Here is a 23,109-nt window from a genome sequence, read left to right as displayed (position 1 = left end):
TGAAGAGGCAAGAAATGTTGTGGTTCCAAGTAATACACTGACATGTAGTCATCTGTTCAAAGAGCAGAGAGGACTCTAGGATCTTAATTTGCACCTTCTACTGCTTGAGATCTTTTGACACGGTTTTAGATTCATTTCATCAGTTCAGGACAGATGTCCAAGGGTTTGTCTGTCAATAGGGATTCTTGCAGAGTAACGCTATCTTCAAACTTCTTTATGATGGTTGACGGAGAGCATCTGTCTTCCAATGACATGAATTACAAAAGTGTTGAATAAGGACCACAGTCCTCTGGGTCAGCATTGATTGCCAATCCTTCTAGGCTTTTTCTCTTTACCCCACCCTGTAAACAGGGCTTAATTGCTGGGTTTTAAATCTTGATTTTTTCCCTACTTCCAGTGATTTCCTCAAACTTAATTTTTCATGCTGTAGGACTGAGTATCTAACATGCAAGTTTTCATCTTTCAAAAATATCTTTTCAGGATGAGTTATTCTGTTTTCCTCATTTGCTCTTCAGCATTAAGCAAGAGGATTCTTCTAGTCTGTTCTTAGAATACACTGATACGAAGAAATGAGGAAGTAGAACTTACCAAAGTGTGTTAACCTCTGTCTAAAAGAAATTCTGCACAAGAAACTTTACTTTTTGTTCCCTTCTTCATTTACTTAGATTGATCCTCTAGCTCCATATGTGCTATCATTTCTCTTGCATCCACAGCTGATCTTCTTTTGTTCTGTCTTGCCCTTCATACAGAACGACAGCTTTCTATGAAAATGCTTTTGTGATCTTGATGCAGGCAAAAACCAGTTGTAGAAAATCTGTAGCTTCTTTTCACTGCATGGTAGGCTCCCTTTCAGAGGTTGTAACTCATTATCTAGTAACACTTGGGCTCTGTAAGTGTGAACGATCTCCAGCAGTGAAGACTGACCCATAACATTTCAAGAATGTTGAGAGCTTCAAAGATTCTGCATAAAAAGATTTCTAAAAGTGTTGTGCATTGTAAGGCCCTTCAGTGGGATGAGTGGGATCAGACATCCTCATCAATAAGAAATCAATTAAATAGTTCCTAAATGAATAATACATGCTCATCATACATTCTCTTTCCAGCCCAAGAGAATGCATGTATAATTTAATTGACCATGGATAGAAACTTTCTTGTTCTGTGTTATGAGTAGTTCTAGCTGTCCATCCTGTCTACTGGGGAGCACTGAGAGAAAATACAGGACAATCTACTGACAGTGAGGGAGCAGGGAATGTTTATTACAGTGCCTTCACCAGATATTTCAACCTCATTTTTATCTGATTGTGACCGGTATGACGCAGGCTTTGCTTTTTGGTGACCATGTGATTCTACTTGAAGGCGATTAGAATGTATACTCCTTTTAAAATAACACTTCAAGGGAATAGTTGTAATATGCTGCTACTTACGCAGCATGATAATGAGTGGGTTTATTCTTTTAGCAAGTTTTCAAAAGATATCCTTTTTAAGCTGAAACAAACTCCTTGAACTAGTCTGGCAAACTTTGGTATGGAATTATTTTTTATTTAATCTTATTGAGAAGCCTGAAACAGCGCAAGAATTATGAAAATAAGATTAGACAGGGAAAAAAATTTTGAAAGATTGAATTACTTCAGTACTTTCATAGTATTCAAAAGATATGGTATTTCTCCTGTTTCTCTAGCTTCACAAAGGTCACAGCTTCTGACTGTAGAGAAGGTTTACACCTCAAATGTGTGTCTGCTTTCCTTGTACCCTCGCTGCACTCTTGTTCTTCCTTTTGCTGAGGTCTCTGACCATGTAGATGTTTTTCAGGTTTTTCTATTTGTTCATTTTAAATTTGCTGTGTTTTGGGGTGCATACATAGAGACCATTGCTATGTTGTTGGTCGTAATTTCTGCCTTGTTTGTGAATCTCTATTTAGTTGTTCTGATAGCTCTGCGTTGTTTCATCTTGTGACATCTCTCTCACTATTGGGGGTCAAAAAGAAAATGCTAGCATTTGCTTTCTCTGTCTCTCAGTTGTGCAAGAAATAATAGGATACATAATTACAATAAAAATTGTAAACTGTAGTACCTGCTGTACACACACACACAGAGACACAGATGCATGTGGGCACACGCATAATCTTTTCACAATGATAGATCATCCAGCGAATCTGTTGTAGGGAACTAGTCCTTCTCCCTCATTTAAAGAATTATTCTATCAGAAATATGGTCCATTTGAGTGTTAAAAGTATTTCCCAGGCAATCAGAAAAAGATCTAGAAATAAAAGGCATTTTCTTAAATAGGAAAATTTACATATTTGTCAATTGTTTCCAACTGCCTCTTAATTATGGCTTGTTGTTGGATCATTGACACATTTTAAGTTAAAAATACAACCACATTGTCTAAATAGTAGTAGAATTGTTTAAAAAAGAAAACATTTAGTAAGCTGGCCGTAAAGTCTATAAATATTTAGAAGAAAAGAATCCTATGAAGCATTTACACTCAGCTTAGTAAAATACTATTGCTATTCCAGGGAAGCAGCATCTGAATCTTCTAGGTTTTTTTCAGGTACAGGCTGTTGCTTTTACTTTAGCAAGGAGAATGGCATTTCTTTATACTAATTGGATAGTGCATTTCCATTTATTCAAGATTTCTCCAATAAAACAAGGTTTATCTTCCCTCCTTGAGGTTCTTTTGTTATCATCTTGTGTTCCTATCTTAAGTATTAACAGGCTTGATTCTGCACTTGTCTATGAGATTGGATATTGAGGCATTAAATCTGCAAGCCTGTTAGCACATGTATAATTTTAGTTATGCATAAAGTTCTCCTGACTTTGGTCTACGATCCTGATTCCACATTGGCTCACTGAGTTGGCATACAAGAATAATCTGTGTTCTTGAGAACTTCCAAAATTATGTCTAAAGATGTTATATACTCTGATGCTAAGTCATGTTTCAGAGTAAAGGGATCTTGCCCACTGTAACAAGGCTAATACCCAGGCAAAAACTTTTATATGGCTTTGTTTAATTTGTTAAAAAAAAAAACCACAAAAAAACAAAAAAAACAACAACAACAAAAAAACAACTTAAAAAAAATTGGCTGTTGAGTGGGAGGGATTATCCCCGATTCTCATTTTGTAGAAGATGCGATGGCAGATGCCAGTTATGGACAGAAATGGAGCTTTGTAGTTTTTGTAGCCTGACAAAAAGTCGGAGACTTCTAGGGTGTTGATGAGGTGTTGCTGTGAAAGAGGTTAATGGGACCTTCACTGTGGACGACGGCATCATCACCATTTGAGGACGAGTTTCATGGTTGGTAGAGGTAGCTCATCTTCTGGGAACTGGGATAGAGGAGTACAGGAGACTGTATGTTTTAATAATGGGTTGGTGTGGGAAGAAGAGGAATGCAGACTGTGCAGTGTCCTACTACTCTGCAGCTACTAATGAGAGCAATGTACCTCAAGCTAAGCCATGATGAGTTTTTGGAGACTGAGATCTCTGTGCAAGGTATGTTTCAAGTCACAGATGTTGCCTGACTATGGAAAGGGGAAGAAAGTGAGGAGTTCATTGTTATATATTGATCAAACAGGTAGAGATATAAGACTGGTATCTCTCTGCAGCTGTGTTCATTAAGAGGCTTGGTATTCTGCTCCATCACAATGCTTGGTATTTCTCTGCTAGAAAAGCTTTGTCTCTCGGATCCAAATGTGAATAGGTTAAGACGAAGTGAGTCTGATGCCTGTTCTTGCTTCCTCCTCACAATAACTTGGGGCTGAGAGATACCTTTTTCTTTTTTCCTATTTACATCTGACAGCTAGCTTTCCAGTAAAGATTAGTAGGGGTGGGGAGGAGTGGAAATGGATAGAGTAAAACTAAGCGCTGGTCTGGAAGTTCTGAATTAAGGGGGTACAAAAAATTGCATTAAATTCCAAATAACATGCTGCTGATAGCGTCCTGGAACAGTTAACCTTGCTGTCTCCTAGCATTTTCCTGCATGTTTGTTGGTGGCATCTGAGAACCGAGACGTCTTCATGAAGGAATAAGGTTATGGAGAAGCTAGCAAGCTGCAGTTAGTAGTATTCTAAAACGGCTTCCTTTTCTCCTTTCCCTCATTATTTTGCCTGTGGTTTTGATAGGTGGAGCATATGGATTAAATTTTATACATTGTGTCTGATATGCAAACCTAATCATCATGGCCCTGAGTGGTTTGTTGCTATAATATTTAATTTGTGATCCATGTCTGGAGTAGTTTGTAGGGCCAGGCATAATAGCTGTGAATCTGTGCAATCTCACAATGGGGAAACACTTTGCTTTTCTGAAACCATGCAATGGGGAGGGAATTGTGCTGAATGTGGTCACTTTTGCTGAAGAGCTGTTATGCTTGGGTTACTCTGTAATATTTAAAAATGAGATACAGTCTTCTGTATCAGTATAAAGATAAGTTGTGCGCTTAGATGTGGTATGTTGTGAACAATCTGCCAAGATTAGCATGGTGTGGTTGGATAATATCTATTTTATGGATTAGTTGTGATGAAGATGTGCATAGATTGAAGACAAAATTTCAGTTGCTCTGCGAGTGATGATACAGTGGCACAGATACAGTGGCTGCCTAGATTGTCTAGAATTGCTTTTCCAAGCTTTCAAGTGTTTGGTTGTTTTATAAACTTCAAATTTGAAGATTTTTGTAATTGTATTATGGGTTTCTAAAGGACAAAATAGTGTTTTCTTACAGACTTTCCTTTAATATACTTCAGATTTAACTCCAGAATAGCTCAGGCTTGGTTGGTTGGTTGATTCGTGTTTTTTTGCCTGGGGATTTCCTTAACTGAAAAGAAAAATACCTAAAGCTATTGACTCTTTTCAGGTACAGGATTCTGGCATAGGTTGTATGTATGTATGCCGAAGACAGCATTTCCTATTACATGTGGTTTTTTGATCTGTGTTTTCTTTCTTCTTGGTTTCCAGCACAGGCATTTATATCACACCATGCCCCATTTTCCTGTGTCAGTATTACCTATGACTATTTGGGCTTCATAGTATTTATAAGCTCTGTAAGCCTGTTGGGTTATACATAGCTGGAGGTAGCTTTTAAAAATTGGATTTGTTAACAGATTTCCCCTTTCCCCATGAAAAAAGGAAAATTGTACTGACAAGACCAAATTTTCTCTTTTTTAAAAAAATATAAAATCTATCAATTGCTATAGATTACATTATATAGGTTATAATATATTTGGAATTTTAGCCAAGCCATTTTGAAATGGTCAATAAATATACTGTTAGGAAAACATTCAAGAAAGGAGATCACGTCGCTTCTACTGGAACCCTTCTTTCTTAACTGCTTTGTAACTTGTCTTAAGTTTTCTGGAAATATCCTCCTAGATAAAATATAACAGTGAGATATAAAATGGTCTGGTTTCATTTTAGTTATATTCAGGGAAAGAAGTCAAAATCTCAGAACATAGAATAAAGGTGAATGGGAGCTTAACTTCCAGCCCTTAAGGGATAAAATCAACTTGAAATACAGCCAGTTTTAAAAAATTAAGTAGTTTGGCACACTAACTCTGCATGTCACCTTATCCATTTTGTGTTTCCCCCATCTCTGCTTTTTTTGTATTTCAAAACTAGTTTAATAATTTTTATAGAAAGTACTTGTATTAATATATAAAATACATGTGGAATAAACCATGGATGTATAAAATATCTTAAAACTGCCTAGATAGGTGGTGTGGTTAAACATAAAAATAAGAACAAGTAGAAGAAAAACAGATACAATCTTACCTGGCAGTTCATAGAAATCTCAGATGTTACTTGTAAGAATGGTAGGTAAAACACTGTAAAAACAAGTGTTCTTTTGTTCCTTTTTGTTTGTATAAATACATTTCTAAGTTCCTATCCTTACAGCAACATAGACACTAACACATCCTTATGACACAGCCTGCGTTCTTTGAGAACTTGATGTATGCAATCCAGAATAAAATCTATATTTTGAACAGGGCAGTAAGAGTGCTCAGGAAACAACCACATGATCGGATTTTCATTAGAAATGTTGTGTTTTAAAGTATGAATCATTTTGATTTGACCCTGAACATATGGGTAGCAGGAACTCCCCTTCACCCAGCAGGGAGTAATGTCAGTTGGTCTTTTTCTGCTGACAGTTTAAAAATCAAATACTGTTAATTTAGATCTAGGAGAGGCATGGTAAAAGGCTGCCAATATATGCGTTACATATTCTTCAAAAAGAGATGGTTGTCATCTTTCCAGATAGCTGAGAAGAGCTGTATGCTCTATGCTCTACTGCTTTAGATATTTAAGTCCTTGGCTTGTGTAGGAAATTGGAACATTTAAATTTGAACGTGTGGCCAACTGTGCTCTGGGATTTTAATTCTTTGTGTTTAAAGAAGTATCTTATTCACTTTTCTTTGATCTAGGCAAAAAAAATGCCTTTAGAACATATTTGTAAGAGTTGAATGTGAATTGCATAGAGTTTACCAGTTTCTGAAATTCTTTTTATTAAGCTGATTTCAAGATTATACTGAGGTTTCTTTCTCTTCTGTTGTGATGACATTGCTTTTGAGTTAGGAGGAGCTACAGGTATTCATCCATCCAGTGTTCATGGCCTTTCATTCATAAAAATCAAACGAGATTGTGAAAATGGCCCACCGTTGTTCATATTTTTCTTTAAATTGAAGGGGAATGTGGTTTAAAGTGTATAGTATAATGCTATTCTGATTAAACAAATGGATACTTCCACTTCATTAAAGGCAAGGCTATTGTCCTTGCTGAGTTTTTGCTTTTCACTGATTTTTCTCTTAGTCTGTTGCATTGCCACTTTTTTCTTTCTTCATATATCCTGTGCTGCCATCTGTAATGCTGTTACTTTGATAGAATATATTTTTAAATTTTTTTCTGCTTTTCCTGGTTACATGCAGTGTTACATATAGTAATATAAGCAATTGCTGGGGAGATTCATCAGATTGTGCTGCCTCCATTGCACCTCTTCTTCAGTTTTCTTAAATATCACGCTTCGAAAGCCTCCCTGAGAGGTATTACCCTCATTTCACTTAAGGGGAAACAAAGGAGGCAAAAAAAGGTAAAGTGCTTTGGCAAAGGCACACCATAGGTCAGCAGCAGATCTGAGAATACAGCCACAACTCCTGACTCCCAATCTGGTGCTTTAGATGTGACAGTTCTCTCTCAAATAAAAATTGCTGTGCAGCATATTTATACTCTAAATCAAATTTTAAAAACTCAAGCTATTTTCTGTAAGAAACAAAACTCTATTCCTAATCAAAGTACACTGCAGTGCATAAAGTCTACCATTAAAATACTGCTTTTGTTTACATTTGAAAAAAAAAAAATTAAAAGCCAGGTTCTCTCCTTGCTTGGCAATAAATGGTTCTTTGAGAGGAGAACACTTTTTCAAAAGACTGTACCCGCTGACATGTAATCTAATTTGTTTTTCTTTCTAGGTGATTACGGATTTGGAAGAGCAGCTGAACCAGCTCAGTGAAGACAATGCAGAACTGAACAATCAGAATTTCTTCCTGTCCAAACAACTTGATGAGGCCTCGGGGGCCAGTGATGAGGTTGTCCAGTTGCGAAGTGAAGTGGATCATCTCCGTCGAGAGATCACTGAGAGAGAGATGCAGCTTACCAGTCAGAAACAAGTAAGGCTTTATTAGTCTGGATCACAATCTCTTCATGACAGATACCTAATTATCTGAAAGGCAAAAAATTCTTTTAAATCTGGAAACCTATAAGAAATAAATATGCTTCTGGGGCAATGGCGTTTAAGCCTTCCTTCCCAGAGCAGTTGAGTGAATAGAAATTTTTTGTATTTCCTATTGTATTTTTATGCAATTTTATTTAGAAATCTTGCACTCTGAAGACACTGTAATTTAGAATTATTCATTTTAATTTTGTGACCCTGGAAATTACAAAATTTTCATAATGAGATAGAACTGACATTAATGGCAATTGCAAGTGAAGGGATGGAAGCCTTGAAATAAATGGGTTGTGACTTACCAGCTTATGTTTGCTGCCAAATTGCATGTACTGTAATTTAAATGGTAAGGCTGAAGCTTAAAGTGCACGCTTGATGTGGGATGTGAGAATTGATAGGAGGATTTATTTTTAGACTATGGAGGCCTTGAAGACAACATGTACAATGCTGGAAGAGCAAGTAATGGACTTGGAGGCCCTGAATGATGAACTCTTGGAGAAAGAGCGTCAGTGGGAAGCATGGAGAAGTGTTCTAGGGGATGAGAAGTCCCAGTTTGAATGTCGAGTTAGAGAGTTGCAGAGGATGCTGGATACTGAGAAACAGAGCAGGTCTCTCTCCCCTCCTCCCCCTTTTATTAACTTTTGTGAAAATGCTCTATAGAAGCTAGTACAAAAACTATATTTAGAATAGGATATGGGAGTTGGAACTAAATATAAAATCTTGTGAGGTAGTTCTAAAAATGGTTTATTAGTTAATAGTCATTCACTAGTGATATTGTTCCTTTGTTCCTTTGCAAGTGAGCAATTCGTGGGGAGTGGTATTTATCATTGTAATTTATGAAATGTCTTGATTTATTATCTTCTACTTTATTATATGGAAAAATAGCCTTTGCTCCTAACTGTTCCTGTGGGGTCTTGAGATTTTCAGGCTGTAGTTCTAGCAGGGGCAGGAACAGGATTATATAATATAAAAGTGTTGCAGCAAACAGTCTGGCTTTATAAAGTAACATCCTGAATTTGAGGCAACCCCTTGAAAGAGTTATTGATGCCACTGCATGCTAGGAAGAGGTCAAGCCCAGAAAGGAGTTAGGTAACATTATTTTCCATTTTAATACAGAGTGAGAGCAGATCAGCGTATTACTGAATCTCGCCAGGTGGTAGAACTAGCTGTCAAAGAACACAAGGCAGAGATTCTAGCCCTCCAGCAAGCACTAAAGGAACAAAAACTCAAAGCTGAGAGCCTTTCTGATAAGGTAAGTAACTTTCAACCCTAGACTTTCATAATTAGATGAGGTACTTTCTAGAGATATTGCTTGTAGAAATGTGGTCTTGAGCAGCTTTTTCAAAGTGTTAGAGCAAATTAAAAAGACTGGAGGTCATAGAATAGAATTCTATCTTCAAGCCAAAACCCTTGGATTTCCTTTTGAAATGGACTAAAGCAGAAAGCAGCCTATTGATGCCTGGAGTGAAGTCCTTCAATAACTTGATATCTGCATTTGAGCAATGGCGTACCAAAATGTTGTTTGGTTGGTTTCCACCTTATAGTAAGTAAAGGATAATTGTATCATTTTTCTTTAGTGTGTGCTTGGTGAAGTTTCATTTTAAGATTGTGGAACGCTGTGTTTATTAGTGTTCAATGTTATTCTGACCATCTATCCCACCTGCCTAGCTCAATGACCTGGAGAAGAAGCATGCTATGTTGGAGATGAATGCACGCAGTTTACAACAGAAGCTTGAGACAGAAAGGGAGCTCAAGCAGAGACTTCTGGAGGAGGTAACCTTCGAAATTCACGTTATAACTTCAGAAGAAGGTTCCACATCTTGAGGGGGGGTGGTTGTGTGAATAGCAGCGTTACACATCCATCCTTCTTCTATATAACTAGGGAGATTAAAAATGTTGGGGGGGTTGTTTTTCTTAAAACTTTGCAAAGTGTGCGGCTATGTCAGGGAGCAGTGAAAGTGAACTGCTCCTCAAGGGGAGGTGAGCTGGGAGCCAGGGGTGACAGCAAGTCAAGCAAGGACAGAGACCTTACAGCCAGTGAGCAGAGTCTCACAGTACCTGAACAAGAAGAGCAGAGCAGGTTTGGTGAAGGTAATCAAGTTCAGCCAGCGGCCCAGTGATCATTTACAGAAGCCTGTAGTGATGAGGCACATCCTAGGTCGGGGCTGCAAGGCAAAGTGCATGCTCAGGCACAGCATTCTTACACCATAGCTTTGACCAGACCAAGTGCAAGGACCGTAGCTTAAAACCAGCCCTAAGCCCATGTGCTGAGGGTGCATGGGTGGACGCCACAGGTGAGGCTTCCCACAGCTCTTTTTTCATAATTTAGCTTGTTTCATAGAAGTCTGACCCAAGGTTACACACCTGCACCGTATCAGTGAGACATTGAATGCTGGCAGCCAGACCTGGGTAATGGGGGAAGAGGATTTCAGGGGAGGGCTGGTTACAGGCAATTAGACAGGGCAAAGTAGGGCCTTTTGGTGCACTTGGGGTACTGACAAGTTATCCCAGAGTTAAGAATTTCATTATGCATCACAGTGAAAGATTTCTGGCTCTTACTTCATAACATACGAGCATTAATGGTTTTCATATTCAGGGACTTTCTCATCAAGAAGTATAAAACCTGAAAGAATTCGGATTAGTTTGTTATATGCCCTTTTCTGTTGTTAGTTGGAGACAAAGATTTAAACAATTGGACATAATTTTCTTTATCTCATATGACTATAGACGAAGGAGTTTATCCTGGTGTATAAGAAAGACTTTTTTCTTTTTTCTTTTTTTTTTTTTTAATTACAAAGTACTGAGGTGGCTTCTGGTGATTGTATAGAGAGCTTGAGAAAATGACATCTGGAAAGTCTTCATGTATGTGCAGTCTTATTAATAATTGCAAGATTTGAAATGCTTAAAATAGTAAATAACTTGAACATGGATTTGAAAGAAATGGTGTTGCTACAGATTAACATAAATACACTACATAGAAATGATGGTTTAGTCATGATGCATTCTGAAAGGAAGGAAAACTTCTAGAATATTGTAATTTTCCAGCTCTTAAAGAATTGTCTGTTTACTTTTAAATTCTGCAATGATGCTTGTTTTACAAGGAGTGATAACATTTAATAGCTTTTATTTAAAAACAAGCAAACAAAACCACCAAAACACTGGCCTTTGTTTTCCTGTTAACAGCAGGCAAAACTGCAGCAGCAAATGGATCTGCAAAAGAACCACATCTTCCGCCTAACTCAAGGTCTGCAAGAGGCTCTAGATCGAGCAGATCTTCTGAAGACTGAAAGAAGTGACCTGGAATATCAGCTGGAAAACATTCAGGTGAGAGTGAGGAAACAGCAGGCAGGACTCTGTGTTCCCCATTCTAAAACCCCACTCCCTGTGGGGTTTTAGGATGCGATCTACTGTTTCTGTGTGACACTTTCCTTATGCTATTTTTTATCTCTGTTCTGCTATTGAGTTATCTGTTTGTTTCTTCTATTAAGATGAAATTTCTTATATGTGTGTGTGGTTCACAGGTTCTCTATTCCCACGAAAAAGTGAAAATGGAGGGTACTATTTCTCAGCAAACCAAACTCATTGATTTCCTGCAGGCAAAGATGGACCAACCAGCGAAAAAGAAAAAGGTGGGTGAAAAAGGTTTGAGAGGCATGGAATTAAATGATGGTTTTGTGATTAGTTCTGTGCTGTGTATTCTAAATATTCTGTTTTATCTTTCTTTGTGTAACACAAATGTGTCCTCATTTAAGAGCATTCTGAGCTGCTGAACACAAACTTTACTAGTCAGAATGTGTTCTTTGTGGCTTTTCCATTATTTTGTTATTCCTAGAATGCTTAGGTTACAACCCAGTAGCTACACCTCAGTGAGGTTGTATGAATACAGAACTTTAACCGTGCTTTTTTTTTTTTAATGGTAAGTATGTATGTGTATATGAACATATTGTGTATCTAGAGTGGTCGTCTTGTAGTTACAGCATAGGATTGCTTAGTCAGGTGATGTGACTTCTGTCACATCTTTGTCATAAGCCATTCTTTCATTTTGAATTAAGTAATTTAATTTTAATCACGTATTTTGAGATCCTCTGTTTAGATGCTTTCGGAAACTCAAGGTGTGAGTACTATAACAGGTAATGTACATCCCTCTTTAAATTAATCCATATCTCAACATTTTCTCTCCAGTGCCAATATGAACTAAAAATCCATCCTTACACATATCAGAATTACCATTAGGCCCTCTGGCCGGACTGCCACTAGCTAGTTTCACTTTGCCTAGTTTAAGCCATCTCTTACTAGGAGTTAGGAGTTGTCTGTGTGTTTCTGTTGCTAGGGCCTGTTTAGTCGGCGGAAAGAGGACCCTTCTTTACCCACACAGGTTCCCCTGCAATACAATGAGCTGAAAGTGGCACTGGAGAAGGAGAAGGCTCGTTCTGCTGAGCTGGAGGAGGCTCTACAGAAAACACGCATTGAACTCAGATCTGCTCGTGAAGAAGGTAGGGGTTAACAGAAAAGGTGAATCTGGAAGGAGACACACGTTTTTGGTCTGAAAACGTGCCTTTAATTGTGTGCCACTATAGCAGTAACATATGTTGTTTAATTCTTACCTACTGCTGTGAAGGTGCAATAAGGCTACACTTTTTTTCTGCGGGTTGTAACCACTGAGTGGTTACACAGAACCACTGCTATGAACTAGTGTTTCATATTGGTTGTGTTAATGAGTGGCATTTATCTCATCTATAGCTGCTCATCGGAAAATATCAGACCACCCTCATCCATCTACTCCAGCCACAGCCAGGCAGCAGATCATCATGTCTGCCATAGTCCGCTCACCAGAGCATCAGCCGACTCCGATCAGTTTGCTAGCTCCACCCTCCAGTCGCAGGAAGGAGTCTTCCACACCAGAGGGTAGGTTCTTGGTGACCTTTTCTGTTACTATTTTTCTGTCTAGCATTTCAATGCCATCTCCCTCTTTTTTTTTTTTTTTTTTTTTTTTTTTTTTTAAATTTCAAAACCAGATTTTTTTCATGATAGGGATATTAGATGGTAAGTTTTGCTTTTGTTTTTGGTTTAAAATTCTCTATGTGGATTATATCATTTATTTCTGAAAACTTCAGCAATGAAGTAATTATTAACATGAATTGTTTTAAAAGCATGGTTTTTTTCAAAGGAGTATGTTTTCTGTACTAGTCTCTGCATTGATCAGAAGGATTTATGGCTGTTTCCTTAGGAGTTAATGTTTTTACTTGTCTAAACGGCAGATTTGTTCTGCTCAGCAGAAAGATTCTATAAAGACTTTTGGTAAAGGGAAGAGACTTCGGTTAGGCATAAAAGGAAGATACCAGGTCAAAGATGACATTAATATCCTATTAACTGGAAAAGTTCTAGTGGGTGATCCTCTCCCCTTCCGTATCCTTGAGAATGGAGGGGAGAGGATCATCAGAAAGAAAAAATCAAAGGATTGAGGGCTCTGCTCATTTATTCTTAGTTGACCAGTATTCCAGGGTAAGTGTTGAACACTGAGACTTTGAGTTAAACCTCCAGCCTTTAGCTGGCAAAAGCCAGAACCTACAAACTGGTCCAGCCATTACAGGTGGGATGCTATGAGGATGGGTAGCATTGGCATAGGAAGATGTCCTCAGAGGCAGATCATGGGCAGGGAAGAGATTCATGTTCATCAGTAAAAGACCATGCCTTGAAGGATAAACTTTGCTCAATATAGATCCACTGACAGGGATTTTGGGTATGCTTTAAGATATGCTGGCACTGATGGTTAGCATGAAGGCTGTATGAAGAAGGCCTGCTGTGTATTGATTGCAACAGTATAGGTGTTGAAAGGTTTGTTAGCTACAAGCAAAATTGAGAGATTAGTTTAGCACATTGTAAGAATTGGAGCTCAGTGCAGACTTGAAATTTAGATGGTTTGATTGACATAATCTTGCTACACCAAACATTAGCCACTTCAGTTCTACAGTCTGTTCTGAAGCGGCACATTCTGTGCATCTGTATAAGGTAATTACTGAGGTGATAATGTAGTTTAAGATTTGCAGATTGCAAAGGAAAATAGTGTCTACATTCAGGAGGGCTTTGATAGAGGTGTAGTCGCTTTTTATTACCTGGGACTTAAAATGCCAAAACCTACTATAATTTTCACCCCTATCAGTTTTCATCCCGATAATAAATTTTGTACCTTTCAGAGTACAGCCGACGCCTGAAAGAGCGAATGCATCATAATATCCCACATCGTTTTAACGTGGGGCTAAATATGAGAGCAACAAAATGTGCGGTGTGTCTGGATACTGTGCACTTTGGACGGCAAGCATCTAAATGTCTTGGTAAGAGCACAGTGTGTACATAAACAAAGTGTAACTGGACAGTAGAATGAAAAAGCATCAGCCGCCTAGAACAGATTTTCAGTGAAAGCTGAAGAAAGGACCAAGTATGAAGACTTGGAAACTAGTTGGCGCAAACATTCTACATTAGAAAACACCTGATGGTTTAGAGTAGAAGGAGATTCTTGGAGAAGCTGGGGCTTGTGCGTTAGAAGTTGAGGCAGCTGTGTCATGATTTTTTTTTTGTCATTTAACAGAAGTTTTTCTCTGTCCTTTTGTCAGAATGCCAGGTGATGTGTCACCCAAAATGCTCAACTTGCTTGCCAGCTACTTGTGGACTGCCAGCAGAATATGCCACGCACTTCTCTGAGGCATTCTGCCGGGATAAAATGAATTCTCCCGGTCTGCAGCTGAAGGAGCCAAGCAGCAGTCTACGTCTTGAAGGATGGATGAAAGTGCCAAGGTATAAACATGAATCTTGGTGCCATATCAGGTGCTGAAATATTTGGAACAGTTCCTTATATTATCCTGGCTCTTACAATGTGATAATCGGTACATGTCCATTATAATTACTTACTACCACTGACATTTGTCTTTCTAGGAGTTGCATGCTTGTTTTATTCAGAATCCAAGCAGAAAATCCAACATGGCTTTGTGCTTATTTTCTTCAGGAATAATAAACGTGGGCAACAGGGCTGGGACAGGAAGTATATTGTCCTGGAAGGAACGAAAGTGCTCATTTATGATGCAGAAGCAAGAGAAGGTAACTTAGCATGTCTAGGAAGAACTTATTTTTTTTAATCTTCAGATACTGTTTGGCGAGTTGAGAGGCTTAAAGGTTGTTACCGTTTGCTGTGGCCATACCTAATTTAGCTAAATTTTCTGTAATAAGGCAATACTGTTGTTTTTCTAGATCCTTAACAGTTTTATTAGCTGGCATGTCATAACAACCCAGCTGTGAAACATCCAGTGTGTATCCACTTCACTTTGCTATCGCAATTATTTTCTTGCTATTTACTAGTTTGGTCTTTCTTAATCTGTCTGCTCATTCTCCCTGCAGCTGGACAGAGGCCTCTGGAGGAATTTGAGCTCTGCCTTCCTGACGGTGATGTAACTGTTCATGGAGCTGTAGGAGCTACTGAACTTACCAATACAGCAAAGACAGGTGAGAATCTTATGTAGATGAGGTCAAATGGATTTCATCTGGCTTGCCATCAGTTGGCATTCTGTTTGGCTGAGCAGGATTTTCTCCCTTTAACTTTCATCCTGTAACTGTGTAATTTGGAGGTTACCTCTATTTGAATTACATGAATAAGTCAGTCATCTAGATTTAGTAACACATAGGCTGTTGCTTCTGTCGTGATAGTTGAACTGTGAATAATATAATCATCAAGCCAAATGGAAGTAAATTTTAAGAGTTTTGTAACATATTTAAAAGCACTTGGTTTATTTAAATTTCTTCTCTCAATGCTCTCTCAAGTGTGAAGTGTCATATTTCATGCCACCATTGTGCTCTAACTAGAAAGTCGTTAACTTAGAAATACTGTGGGGTGTATACAGTCTCTTATTATGAAAAAAATGTTGATGTTTTGATTTGTATGTACTGAATAGAACTGATGAAAAGATTATGTATGTGTTGACTTTAACATTAAAGGATACAGATTGTTAAAAACAAAGGTTTCCATAACCAATTTTTACAGATTTTTCTTGAACAGTACAGGGAAAACTTTAGTCAAGTGGCTGTTTTTGTGCTTTTTTTCACAATGGAATTCCTTTCTCTTTTGAATAAAAGGCAAGAAATTATTTTTATTTAGTAAAGACAGCATTGTATGTATGGATTGCATACATCCAGCTAATATTTAGCTTTAAGTAGCTAGCCTGTGCAGGACCTGTAAAGGAGAAATCTATGTATAAATTGCCATGGTAACACGTCATGATAAATACAACTTCTCTCCGATGAGGCTGAAAGGTGTTGATTTTAAGTCCACTGACAATATTCCAAAAACTAATCTAAGTCTTATTCTATCTATATAACATCTCAGATGTGCCATATATCCTAAAATTGGAGTCTCATCCACACACCACTTGCTGGCCTGGTAGAACACTCTACCTGTTAGCACCCAGCTTCCCTGACAAACAGCGCTGGGTCACAGCACTGGAATCAATAGTGGCAGGTGGGAGAGTTTCCAGAGAAAAAGCTGAGGCTGATGCTGTGAGTATAAAAGTTTCATTTAATCATAAAATATTCTGGGAGGGAGCAGAGTTTTGAAAAATATTTTTTCGGTATTTGACATACTGAGGTTTAACTGAAGGTAAGTTGTTACTTCTGCCTCGTGATGTACAAGATGAGTACCAGGAACTAGTTCATTGCAAGACTGATGCTTTATGTTGCAGAACCCTCCTTTAGACTTGGGGAGTGTAAGTAAGAGGATCCCAAAATTATATCTCTGCAATTCCAGCAAACAGAAAAGAAGAAAGAGCGGTTAGGACATGGTTTAAATCCAACCTCATAATGTACCACATGGAATGAGCAAACTTTAAAAGACAGAAACAAGCAAAAAGCTCCCTCCTGTGCCATTCTTACAGAGCTGGGGTTTTTTTTTGTTTCTTGGGGGGGGAGAGGGGTGTGTGTGTATGGTTTTTAGTTTAAGTTTTATTCCTGATAAGAATAAGAGGTTAAATGGATTTGTTTTGGTTTTGGATAGCCTTTTTCATCGTTGTTGCACAGATAACTATTTTCTGATAAAGGGAGGTTTGATTCTATGGCATTGCATATTAGAGTGTTAGGTCTGGAGGTAGGGAATATCTGACTAGCAGGAAATCATCTCTTTTTTCATGCTAGCATTCCGTTTGTCTCTGAGAAAAATACATGCTCCCACCAACATCTGGACGTTTTTGTAATCCTTCCCCTAGGAAAATTCACTGCTCCATTGCAGGAGATAGGGGAAATGGAAAGGGCAGGGACAACAAGAGGTTCTGTCTGAGTTTAGGTTAATTGTGATTGGTTTGCCTAACTGTGTTTCAGGTAGATAAAAGTTTACTAATTCTTTTGTAGGAGGTATCCCTGCAGCTTTCAGTTTTCTGAGAAAAAAGAAGTCTGTGCCAATCTTTTTGTCTGTCTGAAATTATGACCTTAGATTGTTAAAATACTAGTAGAGAAAGAGATAAAGATTAACTCAACAACAAAAAAATAATATCTTTTTGTCATTTGCAGAAATTGCTCGGAAACTCCCTGCTGAAGCTAGAGGGTGAAGACCGTTTGGATATAAATTGCACAATGCCCTTCAGTGACCAGGTAATGATCATGTTCAGTTGGGCCTTTCTGAGTATCGGACGTTTTATTCATGGAAATGGTATCTTAACAGCAATATGTGTAATTATATACTTGTTTGTTGTTTTGTTTTTTCTCTTCACTGGTAAACAGTATCATCCAAGTTTGCTCTCAGAGCATTCCTTGTTCTCCTTGTGGTGCTATTTTTTTTTCCTGTGGTCACTGTAGGTAGTACTGGTGGGTGCAGAAGAAGGTCTCTATGCCCTGAATGTACTGAAGAATTCCTTAACGCACATCCCAGGAATGGGTGCTGTCTTCCAAATTCATCTCATCAAGGATCTGGAGAAGCTACTCATGATAGCAGGTAGGGGGCTATATGTTACCATTTGTCCTGCAGTAAATATATGGTAATTGCTTTGTACTGCTAGGAGTGCTGCAGTGCCAAAGGGTTGGGTTTTCATTTAGGTTCATTACAGACTTTTTTTTTTTTTATCCCTATATTTATCAGGAATCATTTACTGTGGTTAACACAGTATTGTCTGAGGCTTTCTTGTAAATGAATATGTGAACGAAGGCTCAGTTAAACCTTCAAGAGACATTGATTTCTCAGTTTCCAAAGCCGAGGGAGAGAGGAACCAGAGACAAAACATTTCCAGCTTAGGGGTTAGTCGTCATTTTAAGTTCAATTTAAAAAGTGTTGAGCTGATCAGTGAGCACGTCTCTTTCTAATCACTATATAACCTTTCTTTTTAATGTAGTTAACCATTTGAGGACCACAATGTGATCACTGTGGCCTAGGGCCAACAACTCTTAACCTCTCTTGCTCTAAATGCTAATCCATGTAACAAAATTGGGACTTCTTTTATGGTTTGTTTAAGATTCCCTTATGAAAGGAACACCAGCTTTAATCTCTTCATCTGTGGTTTTCCAGAGATAATCTTTCCTACACCGATGCAGGCATGCTGAACGTTAGGGCATATCTTCACCTGAAAGCCCAAATTATCAAGTGTCTATGTGACATTTGTAGGGAATGAAAAACACATTCTCTCTCTTGTTCTGTTTGTTCTGCATTTTTCCCCTTGTGAATATCTAAGCTGTCCATGCTTTATTTGTTTCAGGGTGGTAGAGAAAAAAGCAATTGGAAAAAGGAAATCTCGCACAAAATGAGGAGAAGGCTATGTTACTGTATTGCTAGACTTCTGAGAGGAATTGGGCTTGGTCTATAATGCAATTTATTAGGGCACTTCTTGTAAATCCATTGCCGGTTCTGTTGGCACAGAGAGGCTAAAGCACCTTTTACTTTAAGAAGTTCTGAAGGGTAAAATAAAACTTCCTGGCTAATTTTCAACAGTGTCTTAATGAGGCCACTGTTACTGTGATCTACTAGAATTTAGCAACACTAATAATCCATGGAGAGAATGGTTGTTCTTCCAGTTGATTTACTGCCTGTTGTACGGTTGGGTTTTCATAAAGTTTTCCATTTCACTTTTAATAGGAATAATAATGGAATGAATTCTATGTGATACATTGTGACTGTTACCACAGTAACAGCCTGTAGTGACAAGCTGCTGCTTAGGTAACAGAACAGACTTTTGTAGAGAATAGGGAGTTTTCCTTTGATGAAACATAACCATTTTTGTTTCCAGGAGAAGAAAGGGCTCTGTGTCTTGTTGATGTAAAGAAGGTGAAGCAATCTCTAGCCCAGTCTCACCTCCCAGCCCAGCCTGATATCTCACCAAACGTCTTTGAGGCTGTCAAAGGATGTCACCTTTTTGCTGCTGGCAAGGTAGGATACAGCTCCCTTGTGCACCCAGACCACCCTTTAGACTGCACCGAGTTCAATATTAATCAAATCAGCATCTTTATTTCACTGGCAACAAATCCAAGGTCTACATTCTTGTTTTAAATCTTTTTCTTCAAAGAAGAGGAGTATAGGGGCTGAAGGGAGGCTGAGCTGGAGACAGTATCAAAGATCTACTACTAATATGAATAATTCAGTCAGGATGACATGATGTTATAGCCTAAACTGGTACATAATAAGAAATACAGCATAGCATAGTGTAACTGCCTCCTCACAGTTGACTTCCATTTTGAGATTTATAATTAGTGAATTCCGTCCACTGTTTGTTCTTGAATGTCATGTAACAGTTTCCAGGCTAGCAAATTTACTTAGGTGTTTGCGTCACTTGGTAACTCTTGATATTTACATTAATTCCCAGGTTTAGTATGGAACATTTAGCCACAGCAAAAATTCTCATTAACAATTACTTCTACGGACTACTTTGATAACAAGGTGAACGTCATTCATTTCAAAGTGATTTTTAAGATAACATTTCAGGGGTTAAAATTTAGACCTAACCTATTTGAATTTCTTATCCCTTTCAATGAAACGTTTTTCTGTGGAAAACCTGATTTTTTTATTAACGTCTTTGAAGTATAAAAGAAATCATACAAGCAGTTCAAATTCACATTCTTTTCTGAGAATGTGAAGAGGCTTTTCATTATTTCACTAATTCACAATAACTACCCTATTAGAAATGTACTTGCTTATCTCTGCAAAGTTATTTCTGTGGCAAGAGGTACTCAGATCCGTTTCACACGCTCAGCATTAGAATTTACTCTGTATTAGCATCTTGAACTATGCTTGTAATCTTCCTCACAGGTTGAGAATGGTCTTTGCATCTGTGCAGCCATGCCGAATAAAGTGGTTGTTCTGCGATACAATGAGAGCTTGAGCAAGTTTTGTATCAGAAAGGTAAGCTTAGTAATTCCTGTCCGTAGCTAAGGTAATTCACGTATTGCACTAAGACTTTGCTTTGGAGCAAACATCTTAAACATTTTTGCACGCATAAGAACATTTGTTTGCCAGCTAAAATGATAACAATGTGCACTGACTAAACTTGGAGTAGGCAGCAATTTCCTTTAATAAGAATTGGCATATCTGGAGAGATGCAGAACAGAACTATGATTTTTTTGAGAAACTGGACTCAGCTGTAAGCATATCCTCACTTATTTGCCCAAAAAAGGCTTTCTTCTTTATTATCCAGCAGTATTCCCTCACCTCTGTTGTCTTTGCAGAAATCCATAACAAATGACTTCTCTCTTCTTTGCAATTAAGGAAGCAATGGGTATCTGAATTTGTTTACTGTACCAGTGAAAACCAAAGGGTATTTATATCATACAGATCCAGAAAAAAACCCAAATAATAGGGATCTCTCCTCAGAACAGAGTTTAAACACTGCCCTCCTTAAAATGGGCTGGTACCCAGAAACTCATGTCCTTTCCAATTCACAAATTAAGGGATGTTCAGGTCAAACTACATATCCCTGCGAGCTTCTGCAGATTACTTTGAAGGCACCAGTTCAATTTACAGCTTGACTGAGGCTTTTATCCCCACTGAGTGCTACACTGGCACCGCTGTGAGGAAGCAGAGTCAGCACAGTAATTCAGATGCTAGCCTCCCTGGAAGTAAAGACATGTTTGATGGAGAAGATCTTGGCACAAACAATGTGGATGCCAGCAAACCTGGAACATCTACAAGCATTTCAGCTGATATCAACTCTTGCTCAGAATGGAGCAGCAGCCGGCAGGAAACACTGAAAAGATGTACAGTCACCATCCTCTGTTCGTGCTGCCATTCACCTCCATAGTCCCAAGTGCCTTGACAAGGGCTCACGTACAAAACATGCAAAGGCGTGATTTAGAAGGCAGGTTTTCCTTATCTTCACTAATCCAGACAACTGAATTTAGATCCTAACAAGATGGCAGCAAGCCCAGAATATGCTCTTCTGTTCTGCCAACTAAATTTCCAGATAAACTAGGAATGATGCAAGGAATCTTGTCCTCAGAAGATCTGGGAATCTGCGTGTTGTGTCAGGCTAACCTGCAGAGCTATCCTAGCTGTTCGATCACAATGCAAATCTTGGTGGACATATCTGTATTACATTGTACCAAGAAGGATGGGAGATTGTGTATGTTTGTCTTCCTTTTGCTTAAGGAGCCATCAACATAATTTCTTAAGTGTTAACAGCAGAGATGCTTTAGCGAGCTGATTCTTTCTGTTGGGAGAATCAGAGTGATGGATAAGCCTACTCCGTAGGTTATAAAGAGTTTGGGACTTGACTGGGGTCAATCCTGCTGCAGTTGTCTTAGGATCTTCTGTCTGCCTTTCTAGCAGCTGCCCTGATTCCTGGTGACTTCCAGGCTTGGAAGTGATTGTTCTAGCACAGCTACTCTGGAGCTGAGGTGATTTTTGACTGATAGACTTCCTAGTGACAAATCTGTCATTCAACCCTAACTGCTCAGTCCTGGTCTTATGTCATCTCCAGACACTGTTCAGAAATGCAGTCATTGGCATGGCTGTGACCTATTGTAAGTAGGGAGCCACTCCCTACTGCTCCAGACAACTGAGCTACAGCGCAGAAGAGTATCTTCCAGAATAGCATATTCTTCCAAAAGGAAGAGGTTATTATTGGGGTTAGCACCTGGAGTTGAGTTGGTATGCAAGTCTATATTCAAGTGTTACCTCCAACAAGACAAAACTACTTCTTCTAGTAAGAGTACTTTTCCATATGCTTTTGAGAGACTGTTAGTAACTTTGAGGTTGCCATCTCTCCCTTTTATAAAGATAAATGTGGCAATATACAATGTTCCAGAATAAGCAAAATCTGTAAACTGTTACAGGGAACTAATATTGGTCCATACTTCCCTCTTTTCCAGGAGATTGAAACCTCTGAGCCTTGCAGCTGCATCCATTTGACCACTTACAGCATCATCATTGGAACCAACAAGTTCTATGAAATTGAGATGAAGCAGTATACGCTGGAAGGTAGGAGACATTTCCTGAGGAATGCACCAAGTCGCTCCACAGATTCTTTTGGTAGGACTTTTTCTAAAGCAGTTTAGGAAAAAAAGTTGGTAGTGATCAAGCTGCTTTTCTCCATTCTCTTTGCAGAGTTCCTGGATAAAAATGACCACACTTTGGCCTCTGCCGTGTTTGCTGCTTCTACCAACAGTTTTCCAGTCAGTATCATCCAAGTGAACCCAACAGGGCAGAGGGAGGAGTATCTGCTGTGTTTCCATGGTAAGTGTGTGGCATGGTTGTACAGTTGTTGCACTACAACTGCTCTTTGGTATGTGAACGGTCAGTAGGTACCCAAGTACAGTTGTAAATGAAAGCTGAACAGAGTTGACTTTCTAGTACCTGGCAATGAAGAGTTGTTGAAGTCTGTGAATCTAAAAGCCGTGGAAGAGTTGTGGCTGGTGGTTTAAACACTAAGATGCACAGGGCACTGGCACTAAAATAGCACTGATCCAGTCTGCTGAGGTGTGTTTGGTCAGCTTGCTTCTGGCTTATAAGTTCTCCGTCCCTGTGGATCAGTTGCCATGCGTAGGCTTGTGTGCCTGAAGGGAAGGGGTTGTAGTCAATGTTAAGTGCAAACAGGTGTTTGATTATCCTGATGAAACCTTAAGGGGTTTTCAAACTACGGCTTTCTTGTCTGGTTTCCATACAGACAAATGAGACTTTTTAGTCTTCTTGTGAGGAAATAAGAGGGTGTTATTTTCTTGTATAGCTGCTTTTGTTGGCCCTCTAGGATAGTGTCGTGGAAATGCACAGGAAGTCTTCAAAAGCCCACTAGCTGTAATTTTGGGTGAGTAACAAACAGTGGGAGTCTCATAGTCTTCCCAACTGTAGATTAAATAACAACCTTGCCTTAATTGGTATAGAGAGTACCTTTTGGTACTGAAAGTACATCTAGCCAATTCAATGTCAATTAGAGTAATTCACGGCACACTAGGATTTG

At 38.6% G+C, this 23,109-nt stretch overlaps 1 protein-coding gene across 6 annotated transcripts in view; it reads left to right on the top strand.

Moving 5' to 3' along the window:
* The window catches only part of CIT (citron rho-interacting serine/threonine kinase), a 75,026-nt gene that overhangs the window by 45,467 nt on the left and 6,450 nt on the right, over positions 1 to 23,109 (top strand). For 4 of the 6 annotated variants that reach the window (XM_049805641.1, XM_049805639.1, XM_049805640.1 and 1 more), the window contains exons 25-43: positions 7,452 to 7,649; positions 8,120 to 8,313; positions 8,822 to 8,957; positions 9,374 to 9,478; positions 10,889 to 11,029; positions 11,227 to 11,334; positions 12,036 to 12,198; positions 12,446 to 12,610; positions 13,900 to 14,037; positions 14,317 to 14,497; positions 14,706 to 14,797; positions 15,095 to 15,199; positions 16,077 to 16,246; positions 17,249 to 17,329; positions 17,534 to 17,669; positions 18,952 to 19,091; positions 19,968 to 20,060; positions 22,025 to 22,133; positions 22,260 to 22,388. In XM_049805641.1, the coding sequence (XP_049661598.1) occupies positions 7,452 to 7,649; positions 8,120 to 8,313; positions 8,822 to 8,957; positions 9,374 to 9,478; positions 10,889 to 11,029; positions 11,227 to 11,334; positions 12,036 to 12,198; positions 12,446 to 12,610; positions 13,900 to 14,037; positions 14,317 to 14,497; positions 14,706 to 14,797; positions 15,095 to 15,199; positions 16,077 to 16,246; positions 17,249 to 17,329; positions 17,534 to 17,669; positions 18,952 to 19,091; positions 19,968 to 20,060; positions 22,025 to 22,133; positions 22,260 to 22,388 (2,584 nt within the window). The remainder of the gene's footprint in view (positions 1 to 7,451; positions 7,650 to 8,119; positions 8,314 to 8,821; positions 8,958 to 9,373; positions 9,479 to 10,888; positions 11,030 to 11,226; positions 11,335 to 12,035; positions 12,199 to 12,445; positions 12,611 to 13,899; positions 14,038 to 14,316; positions 14,498 to 14,705; positions 14,798 to 15,094; positions 15,200 to 16,076; positions 16,247 to 17,248; positions 17,330 to 17,533; positions 17,670 to 18,951; positions 19,092 to 19,967; positions 20,061 to 22,024; positions 22,134 to 22,259; positions 22,389 to 23,109) is intronic. The other 2 variants (XM_049805643.1, XM_049805642.1) reach the window with 1 other exon arrangement.

Source organism: Accipiter gentilis, chromosome 7 (genome assembly GCF_929443795.1).
Source record: "Accipiter gentilis chromosome 7, bAccGen1.1, whole genome shotgun sequence".
Classification (NCBI taxonomy): Eukaryota; Metazoa; Chordata; class Aves; order Accipitriformes; family Accipitridae; genus Astur; species Astur gentilis.
This window is presented reverse-complemented; position numbering and strand designations above follow the sequence as displayed.